Source organism: Fusarium subglutinans (assembly GCF_013396075.1).
Source record: "Fusarium subglutinans strain NRRL 66333 chromosome Unknown NRRL66333_c0000073, whole genome shotgun sequence".
NCBI classification, from domain to species: Eukaryota; Fungi; Ascomycota; class Sordariomycetes; order Hypocreales; family Nectriaceae; genus Fusarium; species Fusarium subglutinans.
Window position 1 is genome coordinate 165,464 of NW_023502136.1, and position 15,140 is coordinate 180,603.

Consider the following 15,140-nt stretch of genomic DNA (forward strand, 5'->3'; position numbering starts at 1 on the left):
TTTCGCTGAGAATTCCACTTGGGCCCTGGTCGTAGGGAGAAGAAGACTTCTGTCTGTCAATCAAGTGCCAAAATAATTGGCCATAGACCATAACTAGTTTTCACTAAATATACTTGATCTTTTTGTCGCTTGGAATATGTTCCCAAGTTTTCTTGCCTGCTCTTGTCTGGTTTCGATATGAATTTACATGGAGATGAGATCAGATACCAAGACATTCTAGGGTCTCACTCATCACTTAATGAGAATTCCACAAGTATTGACTAAGATCAAAGCCGAATTTTATCTTGTGACGACTGATAATGTCGCTGTGGGATGATGCTGTATAAGTGGCAACAGACCAGAGACCCCCATATGCTTCAAGCACCGGTTCTTTTTTCTGTCTGAATTAAACCACGATTATTAACTGCAAGAACTGAGAAATGAAAGCTGTGAGATCGTTCTCAATATAACTTTTAGTGATAAAAACCACTGTAGGGATAGGTAGGAAAACCGTAAATGCCAACCCAAAGACAAGCATAAACAATCGATCCAAGCCATCGATCCCTATTGTATTCGTACGATTAAAAAGAGAAAGACAACAGCCCAATGCGACCCGCAGTCTTCTGATTAGACTATTTTGAAGGTTAGTATTCGTCTTCAAGCAGATGTCGAAGCCCGGTGTTGGGTTTAAGGAAGTAGACTGTCATCTAGAATAACGAGACAAAGTCTTGCTTCGCAAGGTAGCGTCAATCTTGTTCATATAACCACCAGATGCATGATGGTAACAATTTCTGCTTCAACCAGTATATTTTACACCTTTAACATTCTGCCTCTACAGGGCTACATCCCTTGTTTTCTCCTTAGGTGACAGGCATCCTGGACACGGACAGCTATTTGGAGTAGAAACGCATCTCTGCGCCACCCACATCAAAGACAGCCACAACGTTCTGCAAGAACAGATCCCCCAAAATATATGGCCCAGATCCTCCCGTCGAAATTGCGATTGCACATTTCCCAGTCACCGGTTCGGTGAAATCCTGATAGATCAAATCAGCTGGGTTGATCCAGAACCGAACCCCTTTGATGATGACCGCAAAATGGGGAGGGATGGCATTGCAATCGACAAAGTAGGCACTCCACTCAAACATCCACGTGGCTGGGGGCTGGAAAGCTTTGGCAATGGCTTCAGCCAGTGCTTTGAGAGCTGTTAGTAGCTATAAGGAACGTGGAGCGGGTTAACTAACGAGGGGGAATATGCATCATTGTAGTCCCAGTGTCGACGATGTAGGGGTATTTTGCGGTGTCTGTTGTGCTTCCCCATTGTAAGCCATCTGGAATGATGGTGTAGAAGGAAGGTTCCCAGCCAGTCTTCTCACGCTCAACGAGCTTGGCCTGTAAGTTTGTCAGAAACATGAACATTAAGGAGACCCTCTCTCTCTCTGCCGGATCCACTGACAATGATGAGATCCGTTGCTGCGAGCGACTTGGGTCCCCATGGCATAGGAGGAATGCCGCCCCAAGCCAGGACACCATCACTGGTGTTTCTTTCGATAGAAACGCTGAAGACAGGATCGACCGCGCCCTTTGAGATAGCTGTAGTAAACCAAGGCGAGTAAGGGTAGTTGTTCCATTCAGATTCATCGGATGTGTCATTGGGATCACCGAGGTAGGCGCTTGTTAGAGATGGATAGGCAAGGCCTAGAATACCAACAGTGGTGTTGTCGCCACGCCAATAGGCTCTGCTGGCCAAGCCGACTTGCTGTTTGGGTGCCAAAATCCCACCACAAGCGATATCAGAGACTCCCATGGGCCCTGATACATCCTCCCCAGAACCATAACGGCGATGAAAGTAGACTTCAGAGACATCATGAAGGAAGTTCTTGATATGAGGCTGGCCGAAACTGCATGGAGACTGTGTTTTCTTCACGTTGCCTGATGCATCTTCACAGGTAAATCCAGTCTTGGCAGCCCATGTATCAGAGCTTCCAGTATCGAAGATGAGCCAAACCGGGGTGTCATCCCAGGTGCACTGGATAGCGTACGCAGTGGAGAAGCTCCCGACAGCAGAAATGTTTTGGTGAGGGGCGGTACCCTTTCCAGCTGCTGCGAGATGAGTTCGTGTGAGATGGGAGAGAGCAGATCTCGGATGGGAGTCGGTCTTGTGCTTGAGTCTCTTGAGTCGTGACATGCGAACACCGGTGCGATCAATTGTTTTGGCGGAGATGGCTCTGGCTCTTTCGAAGGAGAAGCCGTTGAGTGAAGTTGAAATATCCCAGTGTGCCTGAGCCACTTGATTGCCAGCCACGGCCGCAAAAGAAGGGCATATGATGCTGGCGAGGAGAACGAAGATGAAGTGAAGCGAACTCATCTTGGTAATGAGCACCTTAGGTGTGAGGTTTTTGGCGGAGGTTAGGAACGGTGAGGTTGTGGATGTGGATGCAGGGGATAAGATGTGATGTTCAGAAACACTCAGGAATTTGAAAAGGGGCTACCTGTACCTCAGAATTCAGACTCGCGAGTGGCAGGCACCTCATCCATCTTGGCAGTGCCATGAGGTGGTGGTGCCTTCCTTCTCTGACTTGGCTACATGTAGCGTGGAAGGTGCAACAATACCTAATATAAGACTCGCTGAAAAGACAATATTCCTGCTATTATGACGTAGATTACCTCGAATCAGTCCTATACCATCTATATACCTACCTAGTGCTTTTCTTGGCTCAGAATTAGAAGAATTTCATTCTCAAATTGCTTCAGTGCTCGAGATGTGGTTATCTAAGGTATAGTAGTAAACATAGCATGCATACCTAGGTACTCAGGGGCCATGGCCAATAATATCATGTCCTTCTTTAGACTGTAATTGAACTTCTTCCATAACCAACATAACAACCTAACCAAGTACCTGACAAGTAGATAATTCAAGGAATGGGCAACTTCGTATAAGAATATCCTGTTACTTCATGTTGTTGCTTGCACTCAGATCTCGCATATCACAGATCTCGAGGTCATGTGTCACCAAGTCTGATCATATACAGAGCTAATAAACGATCTTTTTGTCATAATTTTAAAGCTCAAATACTTCCCGGAGTCTCTGCTACATAAATCACTATAGCATTTGTACTTTCACGTCTATGTGTTCTATAAGCATTTAACTCTGAAAGGAGCCCTAGGTTTCACTACACGAAAATAGTAAGCTACTGCCTAACTTAAGGTAGGCTGTGCATTATCGATCTGATACCTCATATATCATGTCAGCAACGAAATAAGCCATCACTGACTGAAGTTCCTTGTCCTGACGCCAAGGCACCCCTCTCGCAAAAACTAACATTGTACGAATTTCTAAATGAGCGCGGCTTATCCTCCACCTGGCATATGTACAAAATATATTGGTTCATGCTTGACATTTCTAATACATTGGTTGTCAGTGGTTAAGTGCACATTCACTTCCAAACTCTGCAACACAACCCTATTATCATTCGGTTTTCTACTACTACTTTCCAAAAGCAAACGAAAGTCTTACCTTACCTCTAGCATCCACTCGCATATCGTATAGACTGAGGGCGAATCAAGGAGGAGCATGCAAATGTCATCATCTTACACAGCCGAGATAGGGCTGATGCACCGCTACACTACCACGATAGCGCGGCGCTTATCATGTTCAACTTCATAACGTCCCAGGATCCATTGGCTCAGAAACCGAAGAATGAAAGGGCTGGAGGCTTGGACGCTTCTTACTGTAGACTCCCAATTGTGGATTTTAGACCGTCTTACAGTAAGCAGACTTGCATATAGGGCTATCTCTGGATCATCTCTCGAGACGTCAGCTCTGGGGCTTTGCTACAATGTCAACATCCGGAAGGTCCTCCTGGAGCCTTGCTTCATGAGGCTCAAGTTTTTTGGAAAGTATGGACTTTCATTGGTTTTCGTTGTCAACAGCCTGCATTTTGTCCCGGTAGCTGAGCATACCTGCAGGGTTCTCAGCCTTTGAGAGACCAAAAGATGTGGTATCAAGAATGATGAGTACCTCAGGATGCTCCCAGGAATAAAAGGAACATACATATCTGCGCTCTTTTAAAGTCTTGTCTCCCGATTGCTGCTCATACAAGTCTCATTAGGCACCCAGTCTTACTTTCTTTCCGACTATCCTCTCGCCCTCTATCTTACACGATCATGGCATCCCATCTGTCTGATGTGGCTAAAACAGCTGCTGGCACCGAACAAACAACAATCACTGGCCCAACTCACGCCAGCAAACCCCATCTTGTTTTTGGCGCAACCCCCGTGGATGGCCACACATACCCCTTGCTTCGAATCGCAGAAGATCTCGTTCAACGTGGCTTCGAGGTCACTTTCATCGCCGGTGACCAATTCGAAAAAGCAATCACAGACGCCGGCATTCGACATGTTACAGTTCCACCTCTAGTGAACCCCAAGCTTATGGCAGAGCGCGAGGCTATCCCCGCCGGCATTCCTCGACTTCTTTATGATATCAGACATATCTTCACTGGACAAACTCCCGAGCGCTGGAGGATCCTCAAGGGAGTTCTCGAGGGCATCAGAGCTGAGGATCCAGAGAGGGACGTGATTGTTGTGCCAGAGACGTGCTTCATGGGTGCCAATCCTATGTCCCTTGGTGGACCTCTCCCCAAGGGGTATACCAAGCGCCCCAAGGTGATCAACTTGAATCCTATCCCTTACATGGCTACCAGCATCGACACTGCACCTTTTGGCCCGGGTCTTCCTCCTGACTCAACGGAATCTGGCCGTGCGAGAAATCAATTCATGAACCAGATGATGGTTGGTGGACCTTTTGCTGATGTTATCGCCCATCAGGAAGAGGTTCTCAAGGATCTCGGTGCCACGGAGATTCTAGAGCCTCAGATTCCTTTCCACCATTGGATGCTCATGCATGATCTTTCGATTCAAATGTGTCCTCCCAGTCTCGAGTACTCTCGTTCTGATGTGCCATCCAACGTCAAGTTTTCAGGCTGCGCAACACCCAAACCCATTCCTGCGGACTTTAACTATCCTTCTTGGTGGGATGATGTAAAGCGTGGAGACCGACGTATCGTTGCTGTAACTCAGGGGACCATTGCTCGCGACGCAACCAATCTTATCATTCCTACTATTCATGCCCTCTCTGATCGTGATGACCTCCTCGTGGTAGCAATCCTCGGGCAAGGGGGCGCTTTTCTCCCTGACGACATCACTATTCCTCCCAACACCCGCGTCATCGATTACCTCCCCTACGACGCTCTCCTGCCTCATGCTTCAGTGTTTGTCATGAATGCTGGATATGGTGGCTTTCTTCATGGGGTAACTAACGGTGTTCCTTTGGTTCTTGCAGGTGAGACTGAGGACAAACCAGAGATTGCAATGCGCGGAGAGTGGTGTGGTGTTGCGGTCAACTTGAGAACGGGCAGGCCTACACCTGATATGGTACGGTCAGGTGTCGAGCGTATTTTGGCAGATGATAGCTTCAAGAAGAGGGTTGATGAGATCAAGGCCGAGAATGAAGCAATGAAATTCTTTGACTTTATCGAGGAGCGGGTTCTCTCTGTTGAAAGTTTGGAGGCATGATTTACTTTGACACATGATAGTCTTGGTATCACTCATAATGCATTACTTCTGAAGAGCCTGAACCTATGATTGATGGCATGTGTAAGAAAAAGTCTCCGAGGGCCTCCGGTCCCTCGACTCTGTTCCTCCGTCCGGCTCCGGCTCCAGCGGGGCCGCGGTTCCTTAAATAGGCCGATTATTACGGAGCATCGCCCGGAGAGGAAAAGTCCTAACATTGGATCGTACTTATATAAAGCAGACTTCTAATCTAGCCTCGCCGGACAAAATCCAAGGCTTGTTGATCATTCAGACCCAGAACACCTCAATCAAGGCTTGGTCATGGCAACCTCCAAGACATTGCCTCTGGCTTTCATGGATGCTCTTAGTTCAGCTGTGTCATATTTTCGGCCCGATATAACAAAAGCAATAACTCCCAAAACCGCAACTTCTGGTGATCCTCCACTCATTATCATTCTTTCGTGGTCAGAAGCTCGCGATGTTCATATAGCAAAGTACATCTCGCAGTATCGCGAGCTCTATCCAACATCTGCCATACTCCTATTCCGCGCTTCCACCAAGCTATACATTCAGCCATCCCTGCGTCGTCGCCTGTTTGAGCCTGCTTTACCAATTCTACCGTCGGTTAACACCAAGGAAGATGATGCACCCAACTTTCTCATCCATATCTTTTCCAATGGGGGTGTCAGTTCTGCTGCCACGCTTTGGGAGATATGGGAAGCTTCACTAGGTGGTAAACCAGTTCCTCGACATGCTGTCGTGATGGACTCGTGCCCTGGGTACTTCCATTGGAAACGAGATCACCATGTGCTTTCAACCGGGCTTCCGCCATTTTTATCTCCCCTCGTTTGGATATTTCTGGGTTTTGCATGGGTGTACTACAAACTATGGTTAGGTGTGGAACCGCATACTGCCTATGCCTCGGCTCTCAATACGCCTGAGAGAATCAGCCGGGAGACTATGCGGGCATACCTTTACGGAGATGCAGACCTCTCAGTTGGTTGGGAGGATGTTGAATCACATGCTCAACAAGCAAAGGATAATGGCGCTGTAGTCAGAACAGAGAAATTCGCTGGAGGTGCCCATGTCGCTCATGTCAGAGTTGATGCTGATAGATACTGGAAGGCTGTCCGAGAGACTTGGCAAGGGAAAAAGCTTTAGATTAGATGTTCATTCTTGTGTATGAATATAATAGACATTATTGAGTCCATAGATAGATATATTGCATTCGTTCAGTATAGTTGCGTTGCCTCCAAGATTCTGAAAGTCCCTGTTCATTATTCATTACCACGGTTTCTTCCTTTTCCACGATCGTTGGTGTATATATCGACCGTAGATAGTTCAGTAGAAGATCAGCCTGTCTGTCCCATTATGTCTGGTTCCCGAAAGAAAGCCAGGCACCGTTAAGTGTACGCATTGTTCAAGTCCTCTGTTTCTTAGAGGCATCGCTGGATTCTCCTCGCTCCCCGGCTGCTCTCTTGCCGAGGCTGCTTTGTCTTTGTGTTTGTGATGTCTGTTGAAATGGTATTATGTGACTGTCATCCAAGCCTCCGATGCCCTCATCTTCCTCATGACATACGGAGCATTCTTGGTTGAAATCGTGCTCTTCAACGAGGATACCTCGGCGACATCCTCCAAACCATCCGTTGTTCTTAGCCTCGAGGCAGGACAGCTCTTGGGTCAAGTCAACCCAAGTCTGAGGCTGGTCGCAACACGTGCAATGTCCTCTGAATATTATCATTCGGCACATGTCTATCTGTACTGAAGAATTGGCCGGTGATGCCTCAGCGATGCGTGACACGATATCACGATGGCAGGCGCAGAGACTTGTCTGAGAGTCAGTGTGCGTGCGTGTAAGTGAAGACATTTGTTGATGAGAATTACCTTGTCTTGGTGGCCCTGTTTCTTGTATTGGGAATACTCGCGATGTCTCAGTTGGGGAAGATGCCGAATACCGAATTGGTGTCTTGATCAAGCGAAGCTCTGTAACGTAAGACACGAGACGAGTGAGTGCCGAAGTGAGTAGCAAGCCACAATGCAACGTCGACGTTGGATGCCAAAGAGAAAGCCCCAGAAATTGTCGATGTTCCTTTGATGGGCAATTCGTAGGGGGGAAAAGCAATAAAACGAACTTGGCGTCGGTTGTTTGGTTCGTTGTTGATTGATAGCCACCAACAGCAAGACAGTAAAAAGGGTGGTTGTTGTGATAAGCCAGTAAACGGTCGACACCAATATGATAGATATGCCGTGCTAAAGAGAAGAAGGACAAGATCTACCGCGGGAGATGAAGAATTGAAAAGAGCCGTCCGTGCTGGCCTGGTCATGGGAGAAAGTGAGAGGACATGGTGATTTTAATATACCTTAGCTTACCTTATACATAAGAAGCTCTGATAGTGAGTGAGTGAGTGAGTGAGTGAGTGAGTGAGTGAGTGAGTGATGCGCAATGATGGACGTGCTACGGCATACACCGTCCGTGATAGTCTACTGTACAACATTCGTAATTCGACGAGGCAACGGCCAACTCTAATTACTCCTTTTTCCCTTTTTCTACACCGTTAATCAATCGTCACGCACGTCACACACAGATACGACATGATAATAAAACAGCCAGAAACGGACGTGTCTTAAACTTGGCGCTCCCAGGCCTCGAGGATCTCGCCTCTGATAGGCACGGTAAGGCAATGGTTGTCATGAAAAGTCCAAGCGATAGTTTGTTATTCAGCTGCCTCACATCAACACATCCCTTCCACTTTCATTCTCATGTTCATTTCCTGCGGGCAATAAGCTTTTCTCCAACGCTAGCTGCTAGACCTAGGCATGTCTGTACTAATGTATGTATGGTAGTTTTGCCACTAACTAGTACTATACTGTCGTAACTAGTTGGTTTCTCCGTCACTGCCATCGCCTGACAATTCCCGAGCCCTTCGCTTCTGAGTTCTAGACTCCAAGTTAGGATCCTTCCTGGTCTTGAAAGTTGACCCGTTTCGTGGGGGGTCTTTGTTCTGGAAGCTTTGTCTTCGGCAGTACCCGATAACATGCTCGCTACCTACTGTTGGACCTGGTGATAGCTTCAGATCGATATTTGGAATTGCAGAGACATACGGAGTCTTGTCGACTTGCCGAGGCGAAGGAGGCCATTCGCAAAATGCTGTCTTCCCCGAAGACCAACGCCTTGATCTTCATACACCAAAGCCATCATCATCACGCATGGCGATCCTGCTAAGCAGGGTTGGGTTCATGGCGGTGATCAAAAAGTCCCATCTCCTCGGCTCTTGTCCTGTGGAGCATCTTCAGCGTCTACGGGAAGACGTTTGCTGACGATAACCTTTCGCTACTCGGGCTGTCATCCCCAGAGTCTTTGGCGTGTTGTGCCTGGCATGAGAGGCTGAGCTAGAGCAACCTCCGGGACATTTAAATCCTATTCCATCTTGAATCAAAGATTTAGTTGAGGACATGATTCAGAATTTACGTAATTCCTGACTCCGTGAGCTCATGGTGCTGGTCTCTGGCTAAACTTTGTAGATATAATCCGCCCGCATAATCTTGATATCCAATCTCACGATAATGTGTCCCGCGTTGGGCTGCACATGTGCCGACTTCTTCGTTCTGTATTCCACTAGCCATCGTGACTGGAATTCTTGGGACCTCCAAAACCTGCTAGCTCTCCCACTATTCGTCTCAAGGCGTCATTTCAGTACCCAACCAACATTCTACGGATGGACGGTAGTTCACTAGTTCAATGCTTCTAGAAACTAATAAATGTCCGTCAGTTTCATCCAAACACTCTCTGATATTGGGTTTCACCGTTCCTGAGCTCGCATGTACCGAGTTCGAAATTGACGGCTTCATGAGGAATCTGAGTGCCTCATGGGCTTACCATCCGGCGAACTTCCTGCAGTAGACGCCCCTATCACTGAGGTGAGAAGTGTTCTCTTACCAGGGCATGTAATGCGCCCTGACCAAGACATTTCTCGTCATCTCAAGTAGTCAAGTTTCATTGCTTGATGTTCATCTGGCTCTAACTCCTGGACTTTGGGGGAGACACTGGAAAGATACAGTCCACTTTGGCCAGTGTCACCATAGGCTTTCTCTCCTCTTGAGACTCCAGAGACTGCCCAGTCACTCTTTTGCGACTACAGTATAACATACATTCTCCTTGGACTTCCGAGTTTTTCATATTGGATTCGAAATGGGGAACGTTAATGTGCATGCAAATCGCAAATCACACCCAACAAGAAGAAAGCCTGAATAAAATCGAACACGCTTTATTCTATCATATTTGCAACAAATGCATCCAGCCAAGCGCTCACCTCAACCTCTTGAAAAAATTGGTTTACCAACAAACGCCGTTACAGAGTGAATACCGCCGTCAGTCGTGGTTTCTGAGTTCTCGGAGGCGTCCCTCAATATAGCTTCTTCAAGACTTCCCAAGGGTCCTCTTGCATCACCTATGTGTTCTTTACGCGACTCATGGGTCTCTGATGGTATTGAGCCCCTCTTCTTGCTCGTTGGGGCCCTGGTGTGGTGCAGGCGCATTATCAACTGGGTGGGCATGTCCTTCAGGCGCATCCAATTCGGAGGCTTGTCCTTCAGACACCTTAAATTCAGAGGCTTCTCCTTCAGACACCTCAAGTATATACTCACGAATATGAGCCTGTAATCCCGGCGCACCTAATTCAAAGTCATGTGCTCCAGACGAAGAGGGGCTAGGGTCCGGTGAGGAGTCAAGGCTATGTGACTGGGAGTCCTTAACTGCCCCGAGGTTCCGAAATCTTTCATCACGCTCCTCAGTCGTTTCATCATACAACGAAGGTTCCGTACATGTTTCATCATCTAGCTCCAGGATTATGTCGATCGTAGTGGGCGGCCATGGTCTAATGTACGTCCTATCGCAACAAGTAAGCCTTGAGCCTGGTTTTACACTGTTGAAGTTCCCAACAGCGTCTCTTTACACCAATATACGGTAGCCGTGGCCGGGGCAGTTAACTCACGGTTGAACCGAGCCCTCAGCTATTTCGTTTGCTATCTGCTCTGCCGCTTGCGCCACTGGGAGCCTTGTTTGGAGAAACTCTTGCGAAGATGTCTCATCTTGCGTTGCGAGGCTGTATGATATTTCGGAAGTGCAGTTGTAGCACCTATCAGTTGCGATATATTGGACCATTGGCCTCATGGAACGGTGAGTGTCAAGCACGCTCTGGCAGATGATGCATCGATACTCGTGGAAGTGATTTCGGTTCTGCGGCGGGTGGTGGCGCCAATTCATGATGGAATGACAGATAAGAGTTTGGTACTAAATAGTATTATCAATGAAGCGAGTGTTATTGTTGTTGCTGAGATGATTCTTGTAGGTGGGAGCAAAGTAAAAGGTCCTTGATCTCCGCGCTTGGGGACGATCCATGGTAGGTAAAATTTCTAAGGTGCCTACCTAGTATTCGACGAATCCATCTGTAGCTCTTTCCATTTGACTTATTGATTCCAAGATGCACTTGCTTACCTCACCTACTACCCAAGCTTGCTCCATCAAGGGAGACACCGTTTCCAGAGAAACCACAACATCCATCTCTAAAATACTATCTACCTTCCCTTAAGGAGGTAGGTGGTAAAACTTCTGCCATCAAGATACTTAGGTAGGGTCACAAATTTAAGTAATTTAAAGATCTCTTGAGCAGCTTGGTGTGATATAGTAATAAGTATTCCAAAGATATGGTTCAAGGCATTTACTTCGGTTCCTCGAACCGTTCTGTAAAAGCTCCTGGTGCCTTCATAAGACCGCATGTAACTGCTTCACGGCCGTCAACCCGAAGAAACATACTAAGAATCTGTCGAGATCATAAAATCTTGATAGTTCATCCATGAGCTGAAGTACCACAGCAATGTGCTCAAGTTTAGCCTAATTAAAGAATTGATACAGAGAGTACGAGTCTAGAGGGATGCCAGGCTCTACCTAGTAATCATACTTCGAGGAGACATGGGTAGCCTTCACGACTCACTACGAAAAAAGACATGAATTGATAAACGTGAAAGTCCACGGTTGTGTAAGGCTAAATAAGTGTTACGATGGTAATACAAGGCAATGCAGACCGAAACTCCATTTCTCCAATCCAACCCACCGTCACCAAAGTATACATTCCCTTTCCTCATGACATGCAAGCGATGAGACTGTCCGGTGTTGAAACCAGACTCAAATGAAAACGTGGATGAAAGCGCAGCGAGCTAGTGCACACGGCGAATTGCTAGGCAACCCAACACGCAGCATACATGCAGAAACTAGGATACCACTTGCACGAGACAGTCGATTCATCCAATACCGTACGAGCCTGGTTGGAAAAGGGGCAACAGACAAGCGACACCACGTGCACCAAGACACTACTGGCCCAGTTCAAGTTGTGATCGTTCGTGCCGTTGAGTTGGCCGGTTCACATCTCATCTCAACGCAACTCAACTCAACTCAATCGCGCCACGACAAATAGCAAGTTTCAGGATGTATGTCATACCAAGAGATGAGCTGGCACCAGAAATCGCACATGTCATCAATGCATTAGTCGTGAGTTGTCAGTCCGCAAGCCAGTAGCAACATGATCGTGAAAGAGCCAGCAGAGGCGGTGGCAACTTCAAATGTTCGTGGAAGCATTCAGCATCGAGTCCAGGATGGCCTAAATGAATTCGAATGAGGTCGTGGCAAGACAACCATGCACGTCGCACCCGAGATTGCACCTCAATGTTAATGTTGTAAAGACAGCCCAATCAAGAGATATGTCATCAGAAAGGTTGAGTCCAAGGAGTCCTCAAAAGACGGGAAAAGAAAACGGGTGATGTACAGTCGTCGGTGGTGGCAACGGGCTATGAGTGCAGAGGCGTGTCAGGAGCGTCAAAACATTGGCATGATATCAATCAAACCACCAGATGGCACCTTCGATCCGAGGCATTGGCGGATGAGAGCTTAATCAAGATCACCCAAGCACGAGCAAGCAGGCAGACATCACTTATGCTCCGGGTGCAGGAGCACCAGAAGGGGGGGCACCTTGCCCGCCTTGCTGTTGTTGGTACATCAAGGATTGATACCACAGCGCGAGGTAGTTTTGGTAACCACCATCTATTTTGATTAGCATTCAGCAAGGGCACAAGGGCACAGCATATCAAGACTTACATTGGGCGTAGGGATCGGATCCATCAGCTGCAGTTGGTTGGGGGGGCTGATTAGTAGGGACACTAGAGCCTTGCGCTTGAGAGTAGCTGGGCCTGTCATGATCTTGATGTCCACGGCCACTGCCACTACCACCACCACCACCACCACGGGGGCCACTGCCTTTCTGGCGCTGTTCTCATGTTAGCTGCGTAAATTAAGGTCTTGGTGTTGGAATGACACTCACCACTGCATCCACCTTCTCGTCAATGGCAAGCTTAGCTCGCGCGATACTATCTCGCGAACCGATCAGGGCAATCTCCCTCTGAGTCTCGCCGGGACCAGAAGATTGAGCAACGTTGATCTTGCATCCGGTGGTGTTCTGCATCTCCCGGATCGTCTCGCCGCCCTTTCCTATGATCATACCTACCGCATCTGAAGGCACATATACAGCATCATTGATCTTGTCGGGGCCACCAGAACCTCCCGCATCCCTCTGAGAACCATCATGACGACTTCCAGGAGCTGCTCCTCCACCTCCCAACCTTTTCACAGGCGGCGGCGCGTCACCTCGACTGTCACTGTCGACAATCTCCATGATAAAATCCTTAGCGCGGGCGGCAGCTTCGCGCGTGCCGATGAGATTCACAGGCCGTAATCCGTTTACACTCTTAGATTCGCCAACGATGTTGATATGGCAGCCGGATCGCTCTTGAAGGTCACGGATAGTTTCACCTCCACGTCCAATGATCAAACCAACAGTCCTATCAGGAACCATGATCTGCATGTGGTCCTCCCCTTCGCGTAGAGCCGCAGCACCGCCCTTGTTGGGGTCGCGAGGCTTTTCGGGGCGGTTGAGGGCGCCCATTCCGCTATCGTCAATAATACGGTTAATGGCATCCTTCACTTCAGCACGACGGTGCCGGGGCCCAGAGATCTTGCACAGCCTATGCGGACCCCCGTCGGTAGCGGCCAGAAACTGGACTCGGCAGTTGGATTCAGACTCTATGCGTCTAAGATTCTCTCCTTGTCTACCGATGATGAGGCCTACAAGGCTTGAATCGATCTCAATGGTCTCCGAGTTGTCGTCACCTCCTCTCAAGGGAGACCTCTCGCGTCCATTGTTTCCCCGAGGGGAGAAGTTCCGACCACGAGGGCCTGGCGAATAAGAACGATCTCGACCATAGCCCCGGCCATGCGAACCTCTGTCGCCGCCACGTCGCTCATCTCTGTACGGATTCACACCATCGCGGAACTCATCGCGAACGGGTGATCGTGACCTTGAGCGGTTGTATCCCCGATCAGGTCCTCGTGATTCGGAGGCATAGACAAGGGGTCGATCGTAGGATGTCACGCCCTTTTCGGCGGCGTAAGCCTTGGCTTGAGCAATCGCGTCAGCAATACTCAAAGTTCCTGAGTTGACAGGTCGAATCGAGCTCAGGTCGAGGTTTCCGCTGGATGATGGGGCGGGGAGGCCATTGTAGCCAGGTGCGCCATAGCTGCTGGAGTTTGGAGGGGGCGGCTGGTATGTGGCCGCAGGTTGCGCCGACGCAGGCGGGGGAGGGTATGCCTGGTTGGGAGCGCCGGGTGGTGTCTGGGTTGGGGTCCCTGTCGGCCGCTGCGACGCTGTGTGAACAAGTCAGTAAGCGCAGATTATGCAAAATGAGTTGTTCTGACATACCGAGTGCGGCCAGGATACTCTGAATATCAGGTTGAGGATTTGCCATTGTGCTGCGCTGCTAGTGGAGCTGAACAGGAGCCAGCACGAGCAAGGAGCTAGTTTTTCGTCGAGGGGATGAACAAGGGAACAGTGAATAGTGAATAGCTCGATGAAATTATGAGTAATTTGGGATTGAATTGTCTTTTGGGTGATGATTCCTAGTCGCGACGAACAAATGCGACGAGTTTCGAAAGTCGGTATCGCAAAGACTTGACGGAGCCTCCGGTCACAATCTGAAGTCAGGATGAGATCGAGTCTTGTTGCGATGACCGAATACAAAGGCTTCGGGGATGTTGACAGATCGCCAATTTATGTCTCGGGTCGCGTATCAAAGCTGATGTGATCGCAGTGGGTGTAGTTAATATTGTCGCGGGCAGCGATAGGGGCGATGTCTCGAAAGCGCAGATGAGATGAAGAGGGAGAAAGGAATCTGATTTGGAAGAATCAGGTTCATACAAGAGTGGATGACCCAAGCGCGAAGGTTCGGACCTCCACTACTAAAGCAAAGTAGGTACTTTACCTACAGGGCAGTACCTGCTCGGGCTCTAGGTAGTACCTGCAGTGTAGCGTGACTTAAGGCTAAACCTCGTTGGGAACTTAAGTGACATTCCCTCTAGGCTTTGTTCTGTATTTGTGTCGTCTGCTCTTGGCAAGCAATATTTTTCTACTACCCCATCTACATTTACTGTCTGTATCCTCGATTCGGTGCGCAGCCCAGCCCTCAATGTCAAACTCTTTTACAGT

At 48.5% G+C, this 15,140-nt stretch overlaps 5 protein-coding genes across 5 annotated transcripts; 2 read left to right on the forward strand and 3 right to left on the reverse strand.

Annotated features, from left to right (window-relative positions):
- Positions 1 to 869: 869 nt before the first annotated feature.
- On the reverse strand, positions 870 to 2,347 carry FSUBG_6682 (uncharacterized protein; the record flags this gene model as incomplete). Its single annotated transcript, XM_036684907.1, has 3 exons — positions 870 to 1,174; positions 1,224 to 1,371; positions 1,436 to 2,347. 3 exons carry the CDS (start codon positions 2,345 to 2,347, stop codon positions 870 to 872), a joined length of 1,365 nt encoding a protein of 454 aa, XP_036537835.1.
- A 1,799-nt stretch (positions 2,348 to 4,146) lies between these two features.
- Positions 4,147 to 5,556, forward strand: FSUBG_6683 (n-glycosyltransferase; the record flags this gene model as incomplete). The annotated part of the gene is made up of 1 exon (XM_036684908.1): positions 4,147 to 5,556. The coding sequence occupies one exon, from the start codon at positions 4,147 to 4,149 to the stop codon at positions 5,554 to 5,556; it is 1,410 nt and encodes a 469-aa protein (XP_036537836.1).
- A 318-nt stretch (positions 5,557 to 5,874) lies between these two features.
- On the forward strand, positions 5,875 to 6,714 carry FSUBG_6684 (transmembrane 53; the record flags this gene model as incomplete). Its single annotated transcript, XM_036684909.1, has 1 exon — positions 5,875 to 6,714. One exon carries the CDS (start codon positions 5,875 to 5,877, stop codon positions 6,712 to 6,714), a length of 840 nt encoding a protein of 279 aa, XP_036537837.1.
- A 3,307-nt stretch (positions 6,715 to 10,021) lies between these two features.
- On the reverse strand, positions 10,022 to 10,816 carry FSUBG_6685 (uncharacterized protein; the record flags this gene model as incomplete). Its single annotated transcript, XM_036684910.1, has 2 exons — positions 10,022 to 10,439; positions 10,545 to 10,816. 2 exons carry the CDS (start codon positions 10,814 to 10,816, stop codon positions 10,022 to 10,024), a joined length of 690 nt encoding a protein of 229 aa, XP_036537838.1.
- Positions 10,817 to 12,536: 1,720 nt separating this feature from the next.
- On the reverse strand, positions 12,537 to 14,403 carry FSUBG_6686 (P element somatic inhibitor; the record flags this gene model as incomplete). Its single annotated transcript, XM_036684911.1, has 4 exons — positions 12,537 to 12,646; positions 12,701 to 12,869; positions 12,924 to 14,302; positions 14,358 to 14,403. 4 exons carry the CDS (start codon positions 14,401 to 14,403, stop codon positions 12,537 to 12,539), a joined length of 1,704 nt encoding a protein of 567 aa, XP_036537839.1.
- Between the last annotated feature and the right edge of the window lie 737 nt (positions 14,404 to 15,140).